Raw genomic sequence first — 26,356 nt, 5'->3', positions numbered from 1 at the left:
CTCTACAAATATAGTGTCCACAATTTTTCATTTTGACAAAAGCATCATGGCGTATTTTTGTGATTTAAGGAGGCATGTCAATTTTTCACATTTTGCGTGTATTCTGTAAGGGACATGACTTTTTCTCAAAACTGGATTCTACACTCCTGTCTTTCACGAGCAAAATCTCCGTTGTCTTAGCTTAGTTTGTGCCGAACTTCGAATATGTTGTAGCTGTGACAATAATCTATCACACGTGTGCATTTCATTTTTCGATCAGATGCCGGGATTATGCTCATATTTCACTTGCAAAGTAGGATTTCAGAATTCCATTTCCCGTTTACGTGTAATCGCTATGGGAAATGTTTTGGTATATCGGTAACCCACTTGACTTCCATCCTCGAGATCCATGGTTCGAGTCCGGGTGTCTCCAACAATATTTGTCTTCACTTTATTTTTTGACCTTTCACTGTACCATCTCCTTTGAGTATTAAAACACGTAGAATCGCAAATAATGTAATAAACACCCTATTTTCTTTATTATTACCCTATTTTCACTTAATCCATTACTTTTTGCGTTTAATCCCTATGGGAGATTACTTTTTCTCAAATCTGGATTCTACATTCCTGTGTTTTGAGCAATATCGCCAATATTTCTGCTTAGATTTTGTTGATTTTTGAGTATGTTGTAGCTGAGACAAGTTCCCACGAGATTTATGTAGACTATTTAACATTATAATGACGTTATCATAGTAAAAAATTCAATCATAGGTGACATGTCAATTATCATATATAACAATCCTCAATCGGATACCTAAAGGGGGCGCTATACCACTTTCAATCATGGTCATCTGGAAGGCATTGTTCTCAATTGCATCTCTCTCTCTCCTCTCTCTTGCTCTTTTACTTCTCCTCTCATGTTCTGCCCCTCTCCTTTTTTGGTCTGTCTCTGCATCTATCTATCTATCTTCTCTTTCACCCTCTCCCTCTCTCTCTCTCTCTCTCTCTTGCCTTGCGTCCCTCTTATTCTCTTGGTCTGTCTCCCTCTGCTCTACAGTTGAAACTTGACTCATGGATAGACCATAATGGGAGTAGTAAACGAAATATGAAATCGTGAAAATACGTTCTTTATTATGTTACACATGAGCATACGTATCACCTAATTCGTCAAAGTGACGAATTAAAGTCTAGTTTATTATTCTTCTTCTTCTTCCTATTATTCTTCCTCGATTTTGTTCGCAGGATATCTCAAAACTGAATAAAGCCATTGTCATGAAACTTTCAATGATGATAGATCTTAGTCTAACTTAGAACTGCGTGACTTTTTAAAGACTCAAAGTCATCGTGACGTCATCCAGGCGCCATTTTGTAAAAATCAACTTATGATCATATCTTCATAACGGAAAGTAATTTTACATTCATATTTATCAAGATTAAGATCAATATCCGTCGGGTCAATTTGAGGTCAATAAATGCGCGCAAAAATGCGCGTACGCGTAGGCGCGCGCGCGTTAATGCGCGCGTAAAATTTTAAATTGCTCAAAATTGTCTATGGAAGGTGAATTTCGTTCACATCATGAATCTACATGGCATTCATCTATGAGCACTATCTTTCTTATTTGTGCTCTGTTGTTTTCTCCCAAACTTGGGTATGTTATAGCTGAGACCATGGGCTATAAAAACGGTGCTTTTAGTTTTTCGATCAGATGATGGTATCATGTCACAATTTTCAATTGAAAGTCGAATTTGCAAATTCCGTAGAACTTTGCAGTAATTATGATGTCACGTATGTCCTATTTGTGAAATTTTAACGTTAGCAGTGTCCTAGTATTGAGTTTAATTGATGATGGTTTGATTGAGAATAAAAATAAAAGAACAACAATGCATTGCGGCATAAACGGATGAATTAGGAAATGTTTTACAAATTTAAAATACAATATATTCAAACATTCATATCAAATAACATCGAAATTAAAGAATTGAACCTGAATGAGTAAATTGTTAAAAACAATATTCAACTTCGAAATTTGTATTTCATTTTTGATCTTCCGAAATCATTTGATATAAAAAGGAGATACACAAAGTGAAGAAGAACATGATGATGATGTAAAGCAAAGAAAGAAAAGAAAAGTTGATGGTAAGATGGTAAGAGGATAGACGGAGGGTATAGTAACACTATCCTAAGGTATCGATATCAATATTCAAGCATTACACATTATACAAATTACAAATGATAGAGGCGAAGTTATTATGCGAATACTTATATGACAAATTGTACACATTTATATTTTCCTCTAGGTAATAGCTACTACAAGAAAAAGGTTATGTTTTATCCAAACTGTAAAAAAGGGGAATTATTAGAAGAAGTAAAAGTAGAAGAAGAAAGAGGGAAAAGAGAATTGAGAAAAAAGGAGATGGGTGAGATGCCTTGCTGCCTTCCTCTTTATCTCTTGTTCTGTCTCTATCTGCCTCTCTATTTCTGTATAGTCTCCCCCTTTCTCTCTGCATCATCCCAGTGTCTCATTTATTAGTGTATTACATGTATACAAATCAAATCAAAGGAAATTTGAGGCAATTTCAATCGTTTAGCCATTCACTGCCATGCATACTAACAATCATTTCTAGAATTAACATCTTATAGATGTTGGTTTATGGATGGGTAAAATATAAATATCTTACTCATATTTTATATTGAATCAGGACTAAATAAATCACTGTGTTCATGTTTAGTTGATAAAAAAAGGGCTTAAAAACTTTATTTGCATGTTATCTCAAGACTTGACAGATGGCACACGGAAGCATTCACATTCTTAGTGCGTTAAAACGTTATTCAAACGGTAGATCTTTCTTTCCAATACGGAACGGTCAATAAGCAGCATGAAACTTAGTTAAAATATAGTCCTTATTAGTCATAATCAGCTCTATTGACGTCATTGTTGCGTATTTAGTGCGTCGAAATATCACTTCAATGATTGGTATAAGTATATCTCTGCAATGTTTAGTAATAGCAGGGCACTCTCCCTGGTAATAGTTAACAGTTATCATATATAACGATCCTCAATCGAAAACATGAAGGGGGCGCTGTGCCACTTTCAATCATGGTCATCATTTTAATATCGTCATCATAGTATTCATGAACATAATCGTTTTTTGATTATCGGCAACACTTTCATGACAAGTATTCAAAAGAGCTTATTTATGCTAGAAATATGGAAGGCATTGTTCTCGATTGCATCTCTCTCTCTCCTCTCTCTTGCTGTGTTTCCCTTCTCCCCTCATGTTCTGCCCCTCTCCTTTACTTGGTCTGTCTCTGCATCTCTCTCTCTCACTCTCTATCTCTCTTTCCCTCTCTACACTTTTATCCTCTCCCTCTCTCTCTCTCTCTCTCTTTCTCTTGCCTTGCCTTCTTCTTATTATATTGCTCTGTCTCCCTCTGTTCTACACAGTTGAAACTTGACTCATGGATATACCATAATGGAAGTAGTATTTAATAACGAAAGATGAAATCGTGAAAATGCGTTCTTCATTATGTTACACACGTATCACCTAATTCGTCAAAGTGACGAATTAAAGTCTAGTTAGGTGATACGTACGTAGACGTATCACCTTTTGATTTCGTCAAGATTTTTATTATTTATTTATTTATTTATTAGGTGATACGTACGTAGACGTATCACCTTTTGATTTCGTCAAGATTTTTATTATTTATTTATTTATTTATTTATTTATTATTATTCTTCCTCGAATTTGTTCGCAGGATATCTCAAGACTGAATAAAGCCATTATCATGAAACTTGCTATGATGATAGATCTTAGTCTAACTTAGAACTGCATGACTTTTTAGAGAGTCAAAATTATCGTGACGTCATCCAGGCGCCATTTTGTGAAAATCAACTAATGATCATATCTTCATGACGGAAAAGTATTTCTCATTCATAATTATCACGATTAAGATAAATATCCGTCCGGTCAAGTTGAGGTCAATAAAAGTGCGCAAATGCGCGCGTGCGCGTTCGTCCGCGCGTTTACGCGCGCGCAAAAATTTAAAATGCTCTAAATCATCCCAAATTTTTTTTGCATACGTTTCAGGCCATATGGAGCATTTGATAAAAAAATTACGCACACGCGCATGCGCGCGCGTTTTCGCGCGTACTGGCATTTTGCAACATAGAATCGCCGATTTTTTTCTGTCATCATATTCGGTACATTTTTCCAAGCATTTTGATAATTTGTTCACCTTTTATTTACGCAACGAGCGTCCGTCAAAGTTGACAGCACGCGCGGATTTACGTTATCTTTATCCACAATACATGGGCAAAAACATGCCTACATAAAATTCATTGTAACTCTTTAGAATAGATAGAAACTCCTAATATTTTTTCATATTTAGATAGATTATGAGTCGGAGATATGATTTCATGTCTCATTTTATCCTCAATTAACTCATGACGTCATCATAATGGCCTCCAAACTCAAAAATTCAATTTGCATATTAAGACGTCAGCATATTTTTGGAAAATTGATTGTATCTCTGTAAATGTGGATCAATTTTCTTTTTAATTTTGATATGTTCTAGCTGAGACAATTTTCTACAAATGTAATATTCACAATTTTTATTTTTGACAAAAGTATCAGGGTGTATTTTTGCGATTGAAGGAGGCATGTCAATTTTTCGCATTTTGCGTGTATTCTCTATGGGACATGACTTTTTCTCAAAACTGGATCCTACACTCCTGTCTTTCGCGAGCAAAATCTCCGTTGTTTTAGCTTTGTTTTCGCTGAGCTTTGGATATGTTGTAGCTGAGACAATGAGCTATCAAAAGTGTGCCTTTTATTTTTCGATTAGATGCCAGGATCAAGCTCATATTTCACTTGCAAAGTAGGATTTCTGAATTCCATTTCCCGTTTACGTGTAATCGCTATGGGAGATGTTTTGGTATATCGGTAACGCACTTGACTTCCAACCTCGAGATCCCTGGTTCGAGTCCGGGTGTCTCCAACACTTTTTTTTCCTCACTTTTTTTTCCTTTTGACCTTCACTGTACCATCTCCTTTGATTATTTAAACACGTAGATTCGCAAATAATGTCATAAATAACCCTTTTTACTTTATTATTACCCTATTTTCACTTAATCCATTACTTTTTGCGTGTAATCCCTATGGGAGATGACTTTTTCTAAAATCTGGAGTCTACATTCCTGTCTTTTGCGAGCAATATCGCCGTTATTTCGGCTTGGATTTTGTTGATTTTTTAGTATGTTGTAGCTGAGACTATATGCTATCTAAATCAACCCTCATTTTTTCAATAAGCTGTCATGATCGCGCTCATGATCATGATCATGATCATCATGATCATCATTATCATAATGATGATAATCATTTATCAATTACATTTTCATTTCTTTGAATAAGATAAAAATCGTCAAAAGGTGTTCTTCATGATGTAAATTAGAGTCAAATGTGTAACTGGTTACTGCACAGGGTCGAAGGTCATATATTGTTTCAATCTATCTTCCCTAGATCCATGATGATCAAGGAGACACAATTTAATCTTGACATATGAATAGATCATAATGGGAGAAGCATATGAATGGGAGAAGCAGTTTACAAAATAATATATCGTGTAATGCATTATTCGTTATGTAGACCATTATCATACGTATCACCTAATTCGTCTAAGTGACGAATTAAAGTCTAGTTTATTTATTATTATTCTTCCTCGAATTTGTTCGCAGGATATCTCAAGACTGAATAAAGCCATTATCATGAAACTTGCCATGATGATAGATCTTAGTCTAACTTAGAACTGCGTGACTTTTCAAAGACTCAAAATTATCGTGACGTCATCCAGGCGCCATTTTGTGAAAATAAACTTATGATCATATCTTCATAACGGAAAGGAATTTTTCATTCATATTTATCAGGAAGAAGATCAATATCCATCCGGTCAATTTCAGATCAATAAACGTGCGCAAATGCGCGCGTGCGCGTTCGTACGCGCGTTTACGCGCGCGAAAAAAATTAAAATGCTCCAAATCATCCCAAATTTTTTTTGCATACGTTTCAGGCCATATGGAGCATTTGACAAAAAATCACGCAAACGCGCATGCGCGCGCGTTTTTTGCGCGTACTAGCATTTTGCAACATAGAATCGCCGAATGTTCTCTATCATCATATTTGGTACATCTTTCCAAGCATTTTGATAACTTGTTCACCTTTTAATAACGCAACGAGCGTCCGTCAAAGTTGACAGCACGCGCGGATTTACGTTATCTTTATCCACAATACATGGGCAAAAACATGCCTACATAAAATTCATTGTAACTCTTTAGAATAGATAGAAACTCCTAATATTTTTTCATATTTAGATAGATTATGAGTCGGAGATATGATTTCATGTCTCATTTTATCCTCAATTAACTCATGACGTCATCATAATGGCCTCCAAACTCAAAAATTCAATTTGCATATTAAGACGTCAGCATATTTTTGGAAAATTGATTGTATCTCTGTAAATGTGGATCAATTTTCTTTTTAATTTTGATATGTTCTAGCTGAGACAATTTTCTACAAATGTAATATTCACAATTTTTATTTTTGACAAAAGTATCAGGGTGTATTTTTGCGATTGAAGGAGGCATGTCAATTTTTCGCATTTTGCGTGTATTCTCTATGGGACATGACTTTTTCTCAAAACTGGATCCTACACTCCTGTCTTTCGCGAGCAAAATCTCCGTTGTTTTAGCTTTGTTTTCGCTGAGCTTTGGATATGTTGTAGCTGAGACAATGAGCTATCAAAAGTGTGCCTTTTATTTTTCGATTAGATGCCAGGATCAAGCTCATATTTCACTTGCAAAGTAGGATTTCTGAATTCCATTTCCCGTTTACGTGTAATCGCTATGGGAGATGTTTTGGTATATCGGTAACGCACTTGACTTCCAACCTCGAGATCCCTGGTTCGAGTCCGGGTGTCTCCAACACTTTTTTTTCCTCACTTTTTTTTCCTTTTGACCTTCACTGTACCATCTCCTTTGATTATTTAAACACGTAGATTCGCAAATAATGTCATAAATAACCCTTTTTACTTTATTATTACCCTATTTTCACTTAATCCATTACTTTTTGCGTGTAATCCCTATGGGAGATGACTTTTTCTAAAATCTGGAGTCTACATTCCTGTCTTTTGCGAGCAATATCGCCGTTATTTCGGCTTGGATTTTGTTGATTTTTTAGTATGTTGTAGCTGAGACTATATGCTATCTAAATCAACCCTCATTTTTTCAATAAGCTGTCATGATCGCGCTCATGATCATGATCATGATCATCATGATCATCATTATCATAATGATGATAATCATTTATCAATTACATTTTCATTTCTTTGAATAAGATAAAAATCGTCAAAAGGTGTTCTTCATGATGTAAATTAGAGTCAAATGTGTAACTGGTTACTGCACAGGGTCGAAGGTCATATATTGTTTCAATCTATCTTCCCTAGATCCATGATGATCAAGGAGACACAATTTAATCTTGACATATGAATAGATCATAATGGGAGAAGCATATGAATGGGAGAAGCAGTTTACAAAATAATATATCGTGTAATGCATTATTCGTTATGTAGACCATTATCATACGTATCACCTAATTCGTCTAAGTGACGAATTAAAGTCTAGTTTATTTATTATTATTCTTCCTCGAATTTGTTCGCAGGATATCTCAAGACTGAATAAAGCCATTATCATGAAACTTGCCATGATGATAGATCTTAGTCTAACTTAGAACTGCGTGACTTTTCAAAGACTCAAAATTATCGTGACGTCATCCAGGCGCCATTTTGTGAAAATAAACTTATGATCATATCTTCATAACGGAAAGGAATTTTTCATTCATATTTATCAGGAAGAAGATCAATATCCATCCGGTCAATTTCAGATCAATAAACGTGCGCAAATGCGCGCGTGCGCGTTCGTACGCGCGTTTACGCGCGCGAAAAAAATTAAAATGCTCCAAATCATCCCAAATTTTTTTTGCATACGTTTCAGGCCATATGGAGCATTTGACAAAAAATCACGCAAACGCGCATGCGCGCGCGTTTTTTGCGCGTACTAGCATTTTGCAACATAGAATCGCCGAATGTTCTCTATCATCATATTTGGTACATCTTTCCAAGCATTTTGATAACTTGTTCACCTTTTAATAACGCAATGAGCGTCCGTCAAAGTTGACAGCGCGCGCGGACCTGCGTTATCTTTATCCACAATACATGAGCAAAAACATGTCTATACAAAATTCTTTGTAACTCTTCAGAATAGATAGAAACTCCCAATATTTTTTCATATTTAGATAGGTTATAAGTTGGAGATATGATTTCATGTCTCATTTGACCCTCAATTAACTCATAACGTCATCATAATGGCCTCCAAACTCAAAATTTCAATTTGCATATTATGACGTCAGCATAATTTTGGAAAATTGATTGTATCTCTGTAAATATTGATTGATTTTCTTTTAAATTTTGATATGTTCTACCTGAAACAATTTTCTACAAATAAATAATCCACAATTTTCCATTTTGACAAAGGCATCATGGTGTATTTTTGCAATTAAAGGAGGCATGTCAATTTTTCGCATTTTGCGTGTATTCTCTATGGGACATGACTTTTTCTCAAAACTGGATTCTACACTCCTGTCTTTCGCGAGCAAAATCTCCGTTGTTTTAGCTTTGTTTTCGCTGAACGTTGGATATGTTGTAGCTGAGACAATGAGCTATCAAAACTGTGCCTTTTGTTTTTCGATTAGATGCCGGGATCATGCTCATATTTCACTTGCAAAGTAGGATTTCTGAATTCCATTTCCCGTTTACGTGTAATCGCTATTGGAGATGTTTTGGTGTATCGGTAACGCACTTGACTTCCAACCTCGAGATCCCTGGTTCGAGTCCGGGTGTCTCCAACACTTTTTTCCCCACTTTTTTTTCCTTTTGACCTTCACTGTACCATCTCCTTTGATTATTTAAACACGTAGATTCGCAGATAATGTCATAAATAACCCTTTTTACTTTATTATTACCCTATTTTCACTTAATCCATTACTTTTTGCGTGTAATCCCTATGGGAGATGACTTTTTTCTCAAATCTGGAGTCTACATTCCTGTCTTTTGCGAGCAATATCGCCGTTATTTCTGTTTGGATTTTGTTGATTTTTGAGTATGTTGTAGCTGAGACTATATGCTATCTACATCACCCCTCATTTTTTCAATAAGATGTCATGATCGCGCTCATGATCATGATCATTATCATCATGATCATCATTATCATAATGATGATAATCATTTATCAATTACATTTTCATTTCTTTCAATAAGATAAAATCGTCAAAAGGTGTTCTTCATGATGTAAATTAGAGTCACATGTGTAACTGGTTACTGCACAGGTTCAAAGGTCATATATTGTTTCAATCTATCTTCCCTAGATCCATGATGATCAAGGAGACACAATTTAATCTTGAAATATGAATAGATCATAATGGGAGAAGCATATAAATGGGAGAAGCATTTTACAAAACAATATATCGTGTAATGCATTATTCGTTATGTAAACCATTATCATACGTATCACCTAATTCGTCTAAGTGACGAATTAAAGTCTAGTTTATTTTTATTATTCTTCCTCGAATTTGTTCGCAGGATATCTCAAGACTGAATAAAGCCATTATCATGAAACTTTCAATGATGATAGATCTTAGTCTAACTTAGAACTGTGTGACTTTTCAGACAGTCAAGGTCATCGTGACGTCATCCAGGCGCCATTTTGTGAAAATCAACTTATGATCATATCTTCATAAAGGAAAGCCATTTTTCATTCATATTTATCATGATTAAACTCAATATCCGTCCGGTCAATTTCAAGTCAATAAATGCGCGCAAAAATGCGCGTACGCTTATGTCCGCGCGTTTACGCGCGCGAAAAAAATTAAAATGCTCCAAATCATCCAAATTTTTTTTTACATCCGTTTCAGGCTATATGGAGCATTTGATAAAAAAATTACGCACACGCGCATGCGCGCGCATTTTCACGCGTACTGGCATTTTGCAATATAGAATCGCCGAATTTTTTCTGTCATTATATTTGGTACATTTTTCCAAGCATTTTGATAACTTGTTCACCTTTTAATAACGCAATGAGCGTCCGTCAAAGTTGACAGCACGCGCAGATCTGCGTTATCTTTATCCACCATACATTGGCAAAAACATGCCTATACAAAATTCATTGTAACTGTTCAGAATGGATGGGAACTCCCAATATGTTTTCATATTTAGATAGATTATGAGTTGGAGATATGATTTCATGTCTCATTTGACCCTCAATTAACTCATGATGTCATCATAATGGCCTCCAAACTCAAAATTTCAATTTGCATATTATGACGTCAGCATATTTTTGGAAAATTAATTGTATCTCTGTAAATATTGATCAATTTTCTTTTAAATTTTGATATGTTCTAGCTGAGACAATTTGCTACAAGTATAGTTGCCACAATTTTTCATTTTGACTAAGGCATCAAGGCGTACTTTTGCGATTAAAGGAGGCATGTCAATTTTTCACATTTTGCGTGTATTCTCTATGGGACATGACTTTTTCTCAAAACTGGATTCTACACTCCTGTCTTTTGCGAGCGAAATCTCCCATATTTTAGCTTTGTTTTCGCTGAGCTTCGAATATGTTGTAGCTGAGACAATAAGCTATCACACGTGTGCCTTTTATATTTCGATCACATGCCGGGATTATGCTTATATTTCACTTGCAAAGTAGGATTTCTGAATTCCATTTCCCGTTTACGTGTAATTAATCGCTATGGGAGATGTTTTGGTATATCGGTAACGCACTTGACTTCCAACCTCGAGATCCCTGGTTCGATTCCGGGTGTCTCCAACACTTTTTTTTTCACTTTTTTTTTCCTTTTGACCTTCACTGTACCATCTCCTTTGATTATTTAAACACGTAGATTCGCAAATAATGTCATAAATAACCCTTTTTACTTTATTATTACCCTATTTTCACTTAATCCATTACTTTTTGCGTGTAATCCCTATGGGAGATGACTTTTTTCTCAAATCTGGAGTCTACATTCCTGTCTTTTGCGAGCAATATCGCCGTTATTTCTGTTTGGATTTTGTTGATTTTTGAGTATGTTGTAGCTGAGACTATATGCTATCTACATCACCCCTCATTTTTTCAATAAGATGTCATGATCGCGCTCATGATCATGATCATTATCATCATGATCATCATTATCATAATGATGATAATCATTTATCAATTACATTTTCATTTCTTTCAATAAGATAAAATCGTCAAAAGGTGTTCTTCATGATGTAAATTAGAGTCACATGTGTAACTGGTTACTGCACAGGTTCAAAGGTCATATATTGTTTCAATCTATCTTCCCTAGATCCATGATGATCAAGGAGACACAATTTAATCTTGAAATATGAATAGATCATAATGGGAGAAGCATATAAATGGGAGAAGCATTTTACAAAACAATATATCGTGTAATGCATTATTCGTTATGTAAACCATTATCATACGTATCACCTAATTCGTCTAAGTGACGAATTAAAGTCTAGTTTATTTTTATTATTCTTCCTCGAATTTGTTCGCAGGATATCTCAAGACTGAATAAAGCCATTATCATGAAACTTTCAATGATGATAGATCTTAGTCTAACTTAGAACTGTGTGACTTTTCAGACAGTCAAGGTCATCGTGACGTCATCCAGGCGCCATTTTGTGAAAATCAACTTATGATCATATCTTCATAAAGGAAAGCCATTTTTCATTCATATTTATCATGATTAAACTCAATATCCGTCCGGTCAATTTCAAGTCAATAAATGCGCGCAAAAATGCGCGTACGCTTATGTCCGCGCGTTTACGCGCGCGAAAAAAATTAAAATGCTCCAAATCATCCAAATTTTTTTTTACATCCGTTTCAGGCTATATGGAGCATTTGATAAAAAAATTACGCACACGCGCATGCGCGCGCATTTTCACGCGTACTGGCATTTTGCAATATAGAATCGCCGAATTTTTTCTGTCATTATATTTGGTACATTTTTCCAAGCATTTTGATAACTTGTTCACCTTTTAATAACGCAATGAGCGTCCGTCAAAGTTGACAGCACGCGCAGATCTGCGTTATCTTTATCCACCATACATTGGCAAAAACATGCCTATACAAAATTCATTGTAACTGTTCAGAATGGATGGGAACTCCCAATATGTTTTCATATTTAGATAGATTATGAGTTGGAGATATGATTTCATGTCTCATTTGACCCTCAATTAACTCATGATGTCATCATAATGGCCTCCAAACTCAAAATTTCAATTTGCATATTATGACGTCAGCATATTTTTGGAAAATTAATTGTATCTCTGTAAATATTGATCAATTTTCTTTTAAATTTTGATATGTTCTAGCTGAGACAATTTGCTACAAGTATAGTTGCCACAATTTTTCATTTTGACTAAGGCATCAAGGCGTACTTTTGCGATTAAAGGAGGCATGTCAATTTTTCACATTTTGCGTGTATTCTCTATGGGACATGACTTTTTCTCAAAACTGGATTCTACACTCCTGTCTTTTGCGAGCGAAATCTCCCATATTTTAGCTTTGTTTTCGCTGAGCTTCGAATATGTTGTAGCTGAGACAATAAGCTATCACACGTGTGCCTTTTATATTTCGATCACATGCCGGGATTATGCTTATATTTCACTTGCAAAGTAGGATTTCTGAATTCCATTTCCCGTTTACGTGTAATTAATCGCTATGGGAGATGTTTTGGTATATCGGTAACGCACTTGACTTCCAACCTCGAGATCCCTGGTTCGATTCCGGGTGTCTCCAACACTTTTTTTTTCACTTTTTTTTTCCTTTTGACCTTCACTGTACCATCTCCTTTGATTATTTAAACACGTAGATTCGCAAATAATGTCATAAATAACCCTTTTTACTTTATTATTACCCTATTTTCACTTAATCCATTACTTTTTGCGTGTAATCCCTATGGGAGATTACTTTTTTTTTCAAATCTGGATTCTACATTCCTGTCTTTTGCGAGCAATATCGCCGTTATTACGGCTTGGATTTTGTTGATTTTTGAGTATGTTGTAGCTGAGACTATATGCTATCTAAATCAACCCTCATTTTTTCAATAAGATGTCATGATCGCGATCGCGCTCATGATCATGATCATGATGATCACCATTATCATAATGATGATAATCATTTATCAATTACATTTTCATTTCTTTGAATGAGATAAAATCGTCAAAATGTCTTCTTCATGATGTAAATTAGAGTCAAATGTGTAATTGGTTACTGCACAGAGTCAAAGGTCATATATTGTTTCAATCTATCTTCCCTAGATCCATGATGATCAAGGAGACACAATTTAATCTTGACATATGAATAGATCATAATGGGAGAAGCATATAAATGGGAGAAGCATTTTACAAAATAATATATCGTGTAATGCATTATTCGCTATGTAAACCACTATCATACGTATCACCTAATTCGTCTAAGTGACGAATTAAAGTCTAGTTTTATAATTGTAATGCTTCCTGGGAGAAATGCCAATAGTCCCAGGAAGCATTACATATATAAAAAAGTTATTGTCCTATGGCGGACTAATGAATATTAATAAGTCAGAATGAATCAGGAGAGCTTGGGTATTTGTTTCTAGTTCATTGTGACTGTGTCATGGACCAGGGATGGCCTGGTGGTAGAGTCGCTGCCCGGCAAGCAGTAGATGGCAGGTTCAAATCCCGCTGGTTCCTAGATTTTTCTGACTTGTTTTTTAAATTACAGACCGATCAATCGATCTTATTTACTGGGTGTAAGCCACAAATATGTTCAAACTTAATGGCCCGAATTCACAAAGCAAGGTTTGAGCTCAGACCAAGGTTTGACCTCAAACCTCCTTTTGTTTTGCCAAACCTCCTTTTGTTATTTACAAACCTGGTTTGTAAATAACAAAGGGAGGTTTGGCGAAACAAAAGGAGGTTTGAGCTCAAACCTTGGTCTGAGCTAAAACCTTGCTTTGTGAATTCGGGCCAGTAACTGTAATATATGATGAAATCACAATACTTATTTTACTCAATAACTAAGCAAATTCTATATAATACCTTTTTCATGTCTCATACCCTGTTTCCTTCACTGCAGGAATTCTGACTATGATTAGTAAATTGTCAAATAATGTATTACACATTTAATTGAATTTGCTATAATTGTCACAAACACCTCGCTTACATTGTACACATAGGTGGAGGGGGAACCGTTCAAACTTGCCACCCCCAAGAAAGAATAAAGTTACAATATTGAGGTGCCCAAATATCACCGTTCATGAAGTAAGATTTTTTGTGTGTGTGTAAAATAACCATTTCAGGTCTTCTTTATTCTTTTCTTCATAATAATATAAACATATTCACATTTTTAGCATTTGCCTCTATTTCTGGAGGGATATACATGCTTTTTCTAATATTTTCTTCTATTTGTAAACGATAACTTAATAGGTAAACAAAAATATGAAGAAGTCTCTTTTTAGTTGTTTTACTTTTTAAATTCTTTTCCAACAAAACTTTTGTAAATAGTAAAAAAAAGTTTATGAAGTAAGATGCCCCAATAGAAAGGCAGGAGGTGCCCGAATATGTCATTTTTGTGATTTTCAGGGAGAACAAAATTGTGAAAACTATTTGACACTCATTTCACTTGTGTGCGTAATATTTTGAAACTGAAGATGTTATGATATTTGCGCAAAAAGCATCAGCCCCATACGAAAATGTGCCTTTATGGCTATTCTTGTGCATGTATATGTTATATTACTCGTCTGCATAACAGAAACTAAACTATTACACACGTTTATACTAAGCTATGTCATAGTTGTTCAAGTGTTGAGAAGTGATGCAAATTAGGATAATTTCAATTTATCTTTTATCAACTGCTCTCAAGTACTGTGGTTTGGAAACAATGTTTATGATTACTTGACATAACGTCTTTCAAGTATTATTGGTCTTTTAAGTATAATTTCCTGCCTCTTTTATACCAAACATGGATATACCATATGAATATATTTACTTTCAGTTTAAGGACTGTTTGAATAAGTACATTAGCCGGTTCATTTCTATACATAGAGCTAATACTTTTCTTTGCAACGGTATTTTTAGATAAGAAAGAGACACAAGAAGAATATCAAGGAAGTGAATGCCAATTATTTTCAAGATAAAATTTTCACAAGCTGTTCATTCAATTCTTACTGAAAAAAACTGTCTGAACAAACCAAACTTTACGAAAAAGAAAAATCATTTAAATGTTGTTTTACTGGAATATTTGACCTAATCTAAATACCAAGTATTGTCAATGCAATATTTCTAACAATAAAACAAATACTTCTCACAAACGTTGAAAAGGCACACATGTCCATGTACACTTATCTTTACTTGTGCTAATATAAGCTACCTTGCAGAAACAACTCTCTAAGATGACATGAATTTTTTTCTTGCTACATGAAATGGATGATATTCAATACTGTTCATGTGACTGGTTATTCCGTTTTGAATTATGATGTATCGATACTCGATAGTGATCGCGAACTTCCCCGAGTTTCATATGTGAAGAAAGAGAGAGAGAGAGAAAGAGAGAGAGAGAGAGAAAGAGAGAAAGAGAGAAAGAGAGAGAGAAGGAGATACAGAGAGGAAGAGAAAAGAAAAGGGGAAAAGAGGAGACGAAAACAAATTAGGATAGAAGAAACGGAAGGAGAGGAAGAAAAAGAGGAAGTAGATGGTAACGAAAAAAGGTGTAGAGAAAGAGTTAGATGGTGAAAAATTGCCGACTTTCATCCTGCATGCATTAAGACTTCAGAAAGCTTACTTAATTACTTGAAATACTTTTTACAACCCATGAAATAATTTTCACATCTCTGAAAGGAAGGACGGGCATTCCACTGATTTTTTTTTTAAATGATATTTTATTTCCTTCCTCATGAATTCACATTACAAGAAATTATCACAAGTAATATAAAATAATATTTTTGATACAGGACACTTCATGAATTACATCAATCAATGAACAACATAGAAACATCTCAGATTATACACGATTGTACATTTTTCGTTCATATAACAGTTTATAATAACAGAATAAGTCACATAGTCCCACCCTATCACAAACTCTCACACCAACAAACTCATGACACCCCCCTCTAGCCCACCTACACCACACCCCCTTTCACACAACACAAACACACGCACACGCACGCACGCACGCACACACACACATACACACGTCTATTGTCGTTAATTGCAAAATGCAATCATTAGCGTGATGGTTTAACGATATTTCTATCCTATTCAACGAGGCCAGGGCAACATTATGGCCATGGTTCGTGATGTCCATCATCGGCAAGTTGATGATAAAAAGTCTTCCTCTCATTTCCTCCTGCATTGAGACAGAAATGATGTACTCTTTACAAAAGATGATTTCCATTGGCCCTCCTAGTCCCCCTTTAAAAAAAGTAATTCTTATGAATATTAAATTCACTTTCCCTTAAAGTGTTTACCTTTTATAAAAAGAGGGTAGGACCATTTGTGCATTTGACAAATAGATATACACACCCTGTAATCATATTATATGAGTACAGTTGCCTCTGAAAATATATTTAAAAAAAGGGAGGATCAACCATCTGTGTATAAATGACTTATTGATGTATATTGCATGATGGTATTCATAGAATTTTCCAACAAGCAATACATGTTCTAAAGTATCTTGTATACAATATGATGCATTATTATACCAACATTTCTTTCATAGAGAAACTTTAAAGTTCAGCTTTGCTAACACACATACAAAATCTTATTATCACAAATATAATTTACAATCAAATTTATGGCTTTGAAAGTACAATTTAGTCACATGATCCGGGATAGAATTGTAGTTCTGCATAATAGCTAACTGAACAACAACAACAACAATATTCCTTTAATTCAATAAATTCTTTAAACAAAATATAAAAGTCTTTAAAACATATTTCAAATTGAAAGACTGAGATTCAAACGTGCCAAACGGTTTTCATAACAATACAGTCAATTGGGAAAATGAGTATAGTAAAACCGGTCACTCAAAGATTTTTACTTTTTTGAGGCACTTCTTGATCATTTTGAAGCGCAATTTTTTTAGGGCTTCAATATTACACCAAATCACAGACACTGATAACACGTAGGGCCGTGCATCTCAGATTTAAAGCCACACTGCAGTGACTGCACTACTTATAGCTACTTGCTCCCTCTATATAACAAACAATGCATAATCGGTGACCATTGGTCCATTGGCGGATCCAGGGGCCCCCTTGAGCGCCAGGGGAGGGGGCCCATCTCCAAAAAAAGGTTAAATTAACGTGTTTTTAACTGTATTTTTCCTAGGGGAGGGGACATGGGCCCGGCCCCCTGGATCCGCCACTGCATTGGTCCCCCATGATCCTCTTTTTCTTATGTTAATTGAGAGCTGCTTTGATGAGATAACCTCCTGTCCAGTGACCTTGCCTGTTCACTAGTATTGATGGGCTTTAACATTGTTAAACGATGCCTTTAACATAGTGACTGCCCAAATTATCACATTTAAGTTCCTATTTATCGAGTAAATATATACCCGAGGATTTCTATTGCTACTTGTGTACCTGTCATTGTTAAAGGTTCGACTGCCATATCACCAGCTGAAAACTTAAGTCTCCTATGGAATTTTATTCTATCATTATAGTTTTCATTCCAAACTTTTGGTTTCAAATTAAGTTATAAAGTGGTAGTGATAGTGGTGGTTATTTTACATGAAAGCTAAGAAAGCAATAAATGCTTGTTAGTAAGACCGACGGTTTAAGATCCTCTCCGAGGGGCCTGGTAATGAGGATTAATGCCTTACCAAGGGCACTAGCGCATCGACTTGGTTTCGAACCCAGGCCACCGGATTACGAAACCACTGTTTTACCGACTGAGCTATCGCGCCTCCTAAAGTGTTACAGGCCAAATCATAAAAAAGACAACAATCGAACCGCCATTACTTCCTAGTACCTCAAATCAATTCTTTTAGAAACTTGAGATTTCTAAAACATTGTGAATTCCAATATTTCTGCAATGCAGTACATATTAGTGCTATGTACCTAAACTTTAAACATTCTTAAAATTGATAGGTACATGTATGCTACTCTGAAGAAAATGAAATATTTAGCAATGTCAGTTACAGAATAAGCATTTTACATACTGCATTTACAACTTAATAACTGTAATAAATAATGAAATCACAATACTTATTTCACTCAATAACTAAGAAAATTCTATATAATACCTATATCATGTCTCATACCCTGTTTTCCTTCACTGCAGGAATTCTGACCATGATTTATTATAAAATAGTGTGTGACACATTAAATTAAAAAAACTGTCACAAACATCTTGTATACATTGTAAACATAGTCGGAAGGAGATACCGTTCATTCTTGCCACCCTCCCCCCGGCAAGATTAATGCCCAAATATCACCGTCCATGAAGCAAGATGCTGGATGGCCCAACAAAACTCATAGTAAGGAAGGAGGCGCCCAAATATTTAATTTCTGTGATTTTACAATGTCGACATCATTAACCACGAAGATTTTTCCAATTCGACGAGAGTTTTAAAGGGGTTTTCAGCAATGCTTAAACAAGAAGGAAAGGGAGTTGTGACTCACAAACCAGCTATCTCATCAGACATAAGACATGGACAAAATCCTAGGTTCGCTTGTTTTGGATGATCCTGTAGGTCTTCAGGACAATTTATTGATAATTTGCGTGAAATGACATTCGACAGCTTTGAAATTTTCGAGGAATTCGGGAAAAAAATGCTACATAGATCTAGTCTAACTCTCAAAGATACACTCACAAAAACTTACCGTGCAGATAAACTAGAGAAAAGCTAAGGTGGTGTCATAAGTTGACTCTTTTTTCAGTATATACAAGTTATAATGACTGCTTTAATATTCGAGGCATAGTTGTTTTTATACGCTCTCGGGGAGGTTACATCGTGCTATTACCCTCGGCACGCCTCGGGCAATTGCACGATGTAACCCCCCCCCCCCTGAGCGAATAAAAACGACTATGTCTCTCAAAGCAGTCATTATTACTATATAATACTTAGAAATGTCATAAATGTTCAGGCGTTGAGAGGTGCGATGCAAATTAGGATAATTTCAATTTATCTGCCATCAATTACTCTCAAGTACTGTGATTGGGAAACAATGTTTATGATTACTTGATATAACGTCTTTCAAGTATAATTGACATAATGTCTTTCCTACCCCTTTTATTACACACATGGATTACATAATATAATTACTATCTGTTTCATAGACTGTTTGAATACAGTTCATTTATATTTACTTACTTACTGCCCATTATGCCTCCTCGCACATAGGGCAGCAACATAAGTCTTCCACTCTTTCCGATCCTGGGCCAGTCTTTGGACGGTATCCCATGTGTGGTTCAGGTCTTCAATCTCCCCTTCTTCGCCAAGTGTTTTTAGGACGTCCCCTCTTTCTGTTGCCTTCTGGTGTCCAGTGGAGGGCTGTTCGTGTGATGTCATCTTTGTCTTTCTCATTACATGTCCGATCCATCTCCACCTTCTCCTCGTGATGATGTTCTCCATGCTGCATTGATGGTATTGGGCATACAGTGCTTAATTTGAAATGGTGTTTGGCCAGAAAATGCGGCATATTCTTCTCAGACTCTTTGTGTGGAAAACCGATAGCTTATTGAGGTCGTTTTTCGTCATTCTCCAACATTCAGAGCCGTACTGGAGAGTGTAAAGAACACAGCTCTAGTACAATTTTAGCTTGTTCTTGGTGCTATACTGCTGTGATCTCCATATACTATTGATCATTCTGAGTGCATTTCTGGCTTTATTAAGACGGGTCTTAATTTCTTTCAATGCGCCTCCATCGTGCCTGACAGTGCTGCCTAGGTAAGTAGACTCCCCAGTTATAGGTAGGTCTTTCCCGTTTGCTTGTATTGAAAAAGGGTCCGAGATGTTCAGGGTCATTACCTCTGTTTTCTATTGGATGATCTTCAAGCTAATTTGCTGGGCAGAATCACTGAGTCTGGATGTTTTTTCTTGCATATGCTGGTGGGTGTGTGAAAGTAGAGCGAGATCATCTGCAAAGTCGAGGTCCTCAAGTGTAAAAAAAGAGTGTCCATCTTATGCCTCTTGTTTGGTCTTCAGTTGCCTGTCTCATCACCCAGTCTATGGCGATATTGAAGAGCAGTGCTGACATGACACATCCCTGACTAACTCCAGTCTCCACTTGGAACTTATGGTTACTGTTTCCTACTCTGCATGTGAAATTGGTGTAAAAGCTCTTAATTACAAGAACTAGCTGCTGTGGTATATCCCATATTTGCGTAGTATTTTCCAAAGGCTGTCTCGGTGGATGCTATCGAATGCTTTTTCAAAGTCAACAAAATTAATATAAAGTCTCCTCTGCCATTCTGTGCATTGCTCTATGATATTACGAAGTGCAAATATCTGGTCAGTGCAACCTTTTCCCTTCCGAAAACCTGCCTGTTCCCTTCGGAGATTTTGGTCAACAGCATCTATGATACGGGTAATAATTATCTTGGCCAATATTTTGCTTGGTATTGACAATAGTGTTATGCCACGCCAGTTATTGCAGTTTTTTTTTTAAGGGATCCCTTCTTTGGTAATTTTACAATAACTCCCTCTGACCAATCGTCAGGGACTGCCTTCCTTTCCCCATATAGCTGTGAAGAGTGGCAGAAGGATTTTTGCTGCTAATTCTGAGTCCGCCTTAAAAAAGTTCTTCGTTGAGATTGTCAGAGCCAGGGGCTTTACCATTTTTTAATTATTGATTTGCAGCTATTACTTCTTCTTTAGTTGGTGGTATGCTGCTGACATCCAAGTCATCCTCTGCCTCTTGTATGTCAGCCTCTACTGTCGGTGGTGGTCTATTCAACACTTCGTTAAAGTGCTCGGACTATCTAGCTTCCTGTTCTGCTTCTGTTGTGAGAAGCCTCCCCTGTTTGTCTTCAATAAGTGAATTTGTGGTTCCTCTATACTTGCTGCTGATTATTTTGGTAATTTTAAATACCTTTCCTTATTCCCCTTTAACGGCTGCTTCCTCTGCCTGATTTGCAGGGTCTTCAAAAAAGGCACGTTTGTCTGCTCTTGTCTTCATCTTTACGGCCTTGTTTGCCTCTCGGTACTGAAGCTTATACATTTCTTTTAGTCTGTCTGATTTTGCTTCCATGGCTTGTTTCTTCGCTCCCCTCCGTTTATCTATGGCTTGCCAAGTATCATCTGTTATCCACTCTTTCTTTTCCTTCTTTTTCACTCCTAGACATGATTCAATAGTTTTCAAGCAAGCTGTCTTAACCTGTTCCCAGTTGGTGTTGACGTCATCTGTGGCTGCATCCATATTTGGTTGATTGTCAGTTTCTAGTCCCGCTAGTATCTGGAATCTATTCTTAAGCTGCAATACGAAAGAGCTCTTCACTCTAGGATCTCGCAGCTTGTCCACATCGAGTTGTTGTTGTCTTGCCTTCCTAGTACCAGTTTTCCTGAGCTTTACTTTGACTACTGCCATTACAAGATGGTTGTCGCTATTGACATCTGCTCCCCGCATCACTCTGACGTCAAAAAGTGAATGTCTTCATGTGCCATTAATCATCAGGTGGTAAATTTGGTTCTTATCTCGTCCGTTGTGAGAGTTCCATGTGAGCTTGTGGATGTCTTTATGTGGGAAGAGAGTCCCGCCTATAACAAGGTCATAGGTAGAGCAGAATTCAAGAAGTTTTTCTACATTCTCATTTATGACTCCACATCCCTGTCTTCCCATTGCCCTGTCGTAGCCTGTGTCGTCGTTCCCAACTTTTGCATTCATGTCTCCCATCACTATCTTCATGTCATGCCCTGGTGTGTTGTTCAACTCGGCTTGTAGTTGGTCATAAAATTCGTCTTTAGCTTCATCGTCACTGTCATTGTAGCACTGGATGATAGTTATGTTAATCTTTTTTCCTTTCAGCCTTATCTTCACAAGTCTGCTATTAATAGGTTTCACCTCCATCAGGCACTTTTCTACACCTTCCTTCAGAATGATGGCTACTACCTCTGAACTGAACGGTGGTTGTCATCTCTTCCTGAGTATAGCACCGTCTCACCTGACTGTGTTAGTTTTAATACTTCCTGATCCCGTCCATCTACTTTTACTAACTCCCAGAATGTGTAAATTGTATCGCCTCATCTCTGCTGTAACTTGAGCAAGCTTTCCTGCCTCATACATTTTATGTACATTCCAAAATCCTATCTTACTTTTACATTGGCATTCAGCACTTCCACCATCCTGTCAGTGGCTTCCTCTCGGCTTTCACCACTGCCATTCATAAAAGTATAATGTGATACACCTGGAAGCCCATCACGCCGGGTAGTTTTAGTTTCTTTTGTTGCTGTTTCCGTAACAATGTTTTTTTTATTCAGGTCAGAGTTGTCAACCCGGAGCCCAACCCCCAACCTGGAGGACCAGGGATCACACTTTGTCTGGTCTCTACCCGTCAACCTATCCGGCAAGGGTGACACTACCAGGAGACGAATCTCCCGCCGGCATAGCTCTAAGGGTCATGGAGCCACCCAAGCTCCCCGACCACGGCAAGGTTGTGATCCTTTCGGGAAGAGTTAATTTCTATACATTTCTTGGCGACGGCATTTTTAGACAAGAGATCCAATGAAGAATATCAAGGAAGTGAATAACAATTATTTTCAAGATGAAAATGTCAAAAGCTGTTCATCCAATTCTTACTGAGAGACACTGTTGGACCAATCCAAACTTTACGAAAATGAAAGAATCGTTTCAAAGCTTATCTGTACTAGTTTATAGGAGGAATTAAACCTCCCTGCAAGGTCACTAGACAGATGGTTATCTCATCAACTCAGCTCTCAATTAACATAAGAAAAAGAGGATCATGGGGGACCAATGGTCACCGAATAGGCATTATTTTCTATATAGAGGGAGCAAGTAGCTACCAGTAAGACAGTGTGGTTTTAATGTTGCTCTACTGGACTATTTGACCTAATCTAAATACCAAGTATTGTTAATGCAAAAAAACAATGACTTTAATAAAAGGCATCGTTTAACAATATTCAATCTGAGATGCATGGCCCTACGTGTTATCGGTGTCTGTGATATGGTGTAATATTGAAGCCCTAAAAAAATTGAGCTTCAAAATGATCATGTAGTGCCTCAAAAAATTAAAATCTTTGAGTGACTGGTTTTACCATACATTTTCCCAAATAGACTGTAAGTGTTTAAATAAAAAAACCTTTCAATTTTCAATCATAAATATCTTGATAATCAGACAGGTGATTGGCTTGTAAAAGTCATGGGATTCCTGACTGACCTAAAGGTTTATAGTTATGATTGCAGCATGAGATAAATTCAGGATTTTGTTTAGAATCTGAGGCAAAGATACTCAATCCCTTAAAGCCCACGATGTACGACATAAGCGTGCAGTCATTTGGACTACTTTGCAATATTTTGCAATAAGAGGCTTTTTTTTGTGCCAAATTTTTCTGGAAATATCTAGCGTCGACTCAGCACCCCTTGAGCACCAGGAGAAGGTCCCCGTTTCCAAATATAGGTAACATCAACGTGTTTTACCTATTTTTTTTCCCAGGGGTGGGGGCCCCCTCCCTGGATCCACCACTGGATTTATGCAAACCAATAGGTTCGCATGATACTGTGTAATTTATATACACAAATCTGCAATTGTCCTTTGTGACATTTGATCTCAGTACGCTACCATCTTTCAGTCCATTCCCCTCTAATGTTATGACAAATTGGCACCACGTTTGAAGTTCATGGCTCTAATAGTCCTGGAGAGTGTTTCACAAATACTAAGATCGACTTTAAGTTGGACTTAACTATGGCAGTCTTTTCATGCCACTAGTTCCTCTAGGTTAGGTTAGGCAGAAACGCAACTGCAGCTGGAGTTGCCTATATTTTCCAACAATAACCCTTTCTTCCTTTCATGTCCCCTCGCATGTTTATCCCTTTCTGCTTGCCCTTTCCCTCTCCTCTCATCTCCTACTCCTAGCTGTATGTACTGGTAGCATCCAATCAGTCTACCTTTCCATAATCGCCTCTCTGTTTGTAACTCAGCCCCTACCTCCTCGTAGTACTGACTGGATACCTCGGGCTTTGCGGCCTGAGAAACCAAAAGGGGCTCTGGGTAGGGAAGGAAACCTGAAATAAACCACAAGGTGGAGGGGGAGGGGTGGACTCTGCCTTGCTAGAGCAGAACATCTTTGCTGAACCCGGCTGGGAAGCCAGCGGCCGCGTGCCCAGTTTGTATAAAGGCCACACCTCTACGAGATATTATTATGAAAGTTGTTTCCCCGTTACGGCCCCGAGTCCCGGTGGCTGCTTGCTGGCAGCAGAGAGGCAGGGGTGCGAAGAATCTGCTGGGTGATTTGTTGCCGATTCCACAGGTACACAACGTAGCAGAGTACATCGACAGAAGAGAACACCATGAAGAAGAAGAACAAGAAGAAGAACAATGTATAGGGAGTAACTGCACCGTCAAATAGTGTAAGTATCCAGAAGAAGGGTAACCACCGACCACGAACAAATAGAGTACATGACATGACTAAAGAAGACACCTCACAGTCCTCTTACAACACAAGGAAATCTGGTGTGCTGAACACCGGAATCTGGAATGTGAGAACACTGAAGGAAGCAGGGCAATGGGATTTACCCCTTGAAGAAGCTCGGAGATTTGATCTGGATATTCTAGGTTTGTGTGAGACACACCTGACTGGCACAGAGACGCTTATAAACAAAGAGGAGTACTCAATCCTTTTATCACACAGGACAGATAACGTGAGTCGGGAGGGAGTCGGCATCATGATTTCCCAGCAAATCCTGCATCGCTTGGTGAGCTACGAAGCAGTCTCACCGAGGATCATCACAGCGAAATTCAACATGAAAGAAGGGATCATGAATATCATCCAGGTTTACGCCCCTACATCTGTACATAGTGAACAAGAAATTGACTTTTTCTATGATGCACTCCAGTTGCATATCCAGAAGGTCCCTAGGAAGGAGAACATAATTGTGATAGGTGACCTTAACGCGAAAGTAGGAGCAGACCATGGGGTATGGGCACCAACTTTGGGCAAGTATGGATTAGGTCAGATCAACAGAATAGGGCATAAGCTTCTGGAGTTCTGCATGTTACACGGAATGGCAGTGTGTAACACCTACTTCCAACACAAAGAATATAGAAGGGCAACATGGACATCCCCAGGTGGACAATACAGAAAACAGATAGACTTCATTATTACCAAATTAGAAAATATAAAGTCGTTCCAGAACTGCAGATCGTACTGCTCAGCTGACATCGGGTCAGACCACAATCTAGTACTGGCTAATGTGAAGTTCTCACCTACAAAGACCAAGCGAATGAAGAGCCTCCTGAAAAACTATGATGTGGGCAGATTTAATGACTATAACATTGTAGAAGCAACTGTCCCCTAGTACAACCATGGCAAGTGTATAAATACCTACGTTCTCTTAGTCAAGGTAAAGCCGGAATTACTGGGGATATTCCTGTTCGGATCATTCGCGAATTCGCCTATGAATTGTTAGTCCCACTTACAGATATTCTTAATGTATCATTCCAACAATCTGAGGTTCCATTACAATGGAAACAAGTAGAAGTAGTTCCTGTTCCTAAGGTGCACCCACCGACACTTTTGGACCCTAGACCAATAGCCCTGACAAGCTATTTTGCTAAGATAGCCAAATCGTTTATTGCCAAGTGGCTGTTAGAAGATATAACCACAAATCTTGATCCTAATCAGTTTGGAAATCGTAAAGGCTTATCGACGACACATTACCTCATTGGTTTGATACACCAGATATTGGAGAATGCAGAAAAGGTGAAATTTACATTAACGATATTGACTACAGATTATTCGAAAGCCTTCGATAGAATAAATCACAATGTCTTAGTTCAAAAACTCCTCAATCTCGATGTCAGACCATGCCTTATTAACTGGATAATGAGCTTTTTGGATAATCGATTGCAGTGTGTCAAATATAATGGAACAAAATCAAACTGGAATGTCATAAATACAGGAGTTCCACAAGGAACAAAACTTGGACCTTTGTTATTTTTTATACTAATGAATGATGCATGCCAAGATTCCATTATACCGTATATCAAATACGTAGGCGATTTGTCAATGGTAGAAAGCAGGAGTATATGTAAAGCTTCAAA

At 37.1% G+C, this 26,356-nt stretch overlaps 2 protein-coding genes across 2 annotated transcripts; one reads left to right on the top strand and one right to left on the bottom strand.

Moving 5' to 3' along the window:
• Positions 1–21,732: 21,732 nt before the first annotated feature.
• On the bottom strand, positions 21,733–22,146 carry LOC100892233 (craniofacial development protein 2-like). Its single transcript, XM_011669060.1, has one exon. The coding sequence runs from the start codon at positions 22,144–22,146 to the stop codon at positions 21,733–21,735; it is 414 nt and encodes a 137-aa protein (XP_011667362.1).
• A 2,571-nt stretch (positions 22,147–24,717) lies between these two features.
• LOC100892161 (craniofacial development protein 2-like) lies at positions 24,718–25,611 on the top strand. The gene has a single exon (XM_003730213.1). It carries the CDS (start codon positions 24,718–24,720, stop codon positions 25,609–25,611), a length of 894 nt encoding a protein of 297 aa, XP_003730261.1.
• The last annotated feature ends 745 nt before the right edge of the window (positions 25,612–26,356 follow it).

The sequence above is a fragment of the Strongylocentrotus purpuratus genome, unplaced genomic scaffold (genome assembly GCF_000002235.5).
Source record: "Strongylocentrotus purpuratus isolate Spur 01 unplaced genomic scaffold, Spur_5.0 spur5_scaffold_13, whole genome shotgun sequence".
Classification (NCBI taxonomy): domain Eukaryota; kingdom Metazoa; phylum Echinodermata; class Echinoidea; order Camarodonta; family Strongylocentrotidae; genus Strongylocentrotus; species Strongylocentrotus purpuratus.
Note: the sequence above shows the minus strand (reverse complement) of the source record. Positions and strands in the feature narration are given on the sequence as shown.

Bases quoted from the DNA above. Each gene is read 5' to 3' on its own strand.
- LOC100892161 (XM_003730213.1), top strand. From the start codon at position 24,718: ATGACTAAAGAAGACACCTCACAGTCCTCTTACAACACAAGGAAATCT.
- LOC100892233 (XM_011669060.1), bottom strand. From the start codon at position 22,146: ATGGAGGTGAAACCTATTAATAGCAGACTTGTGAAGATAAGGCTGAAA.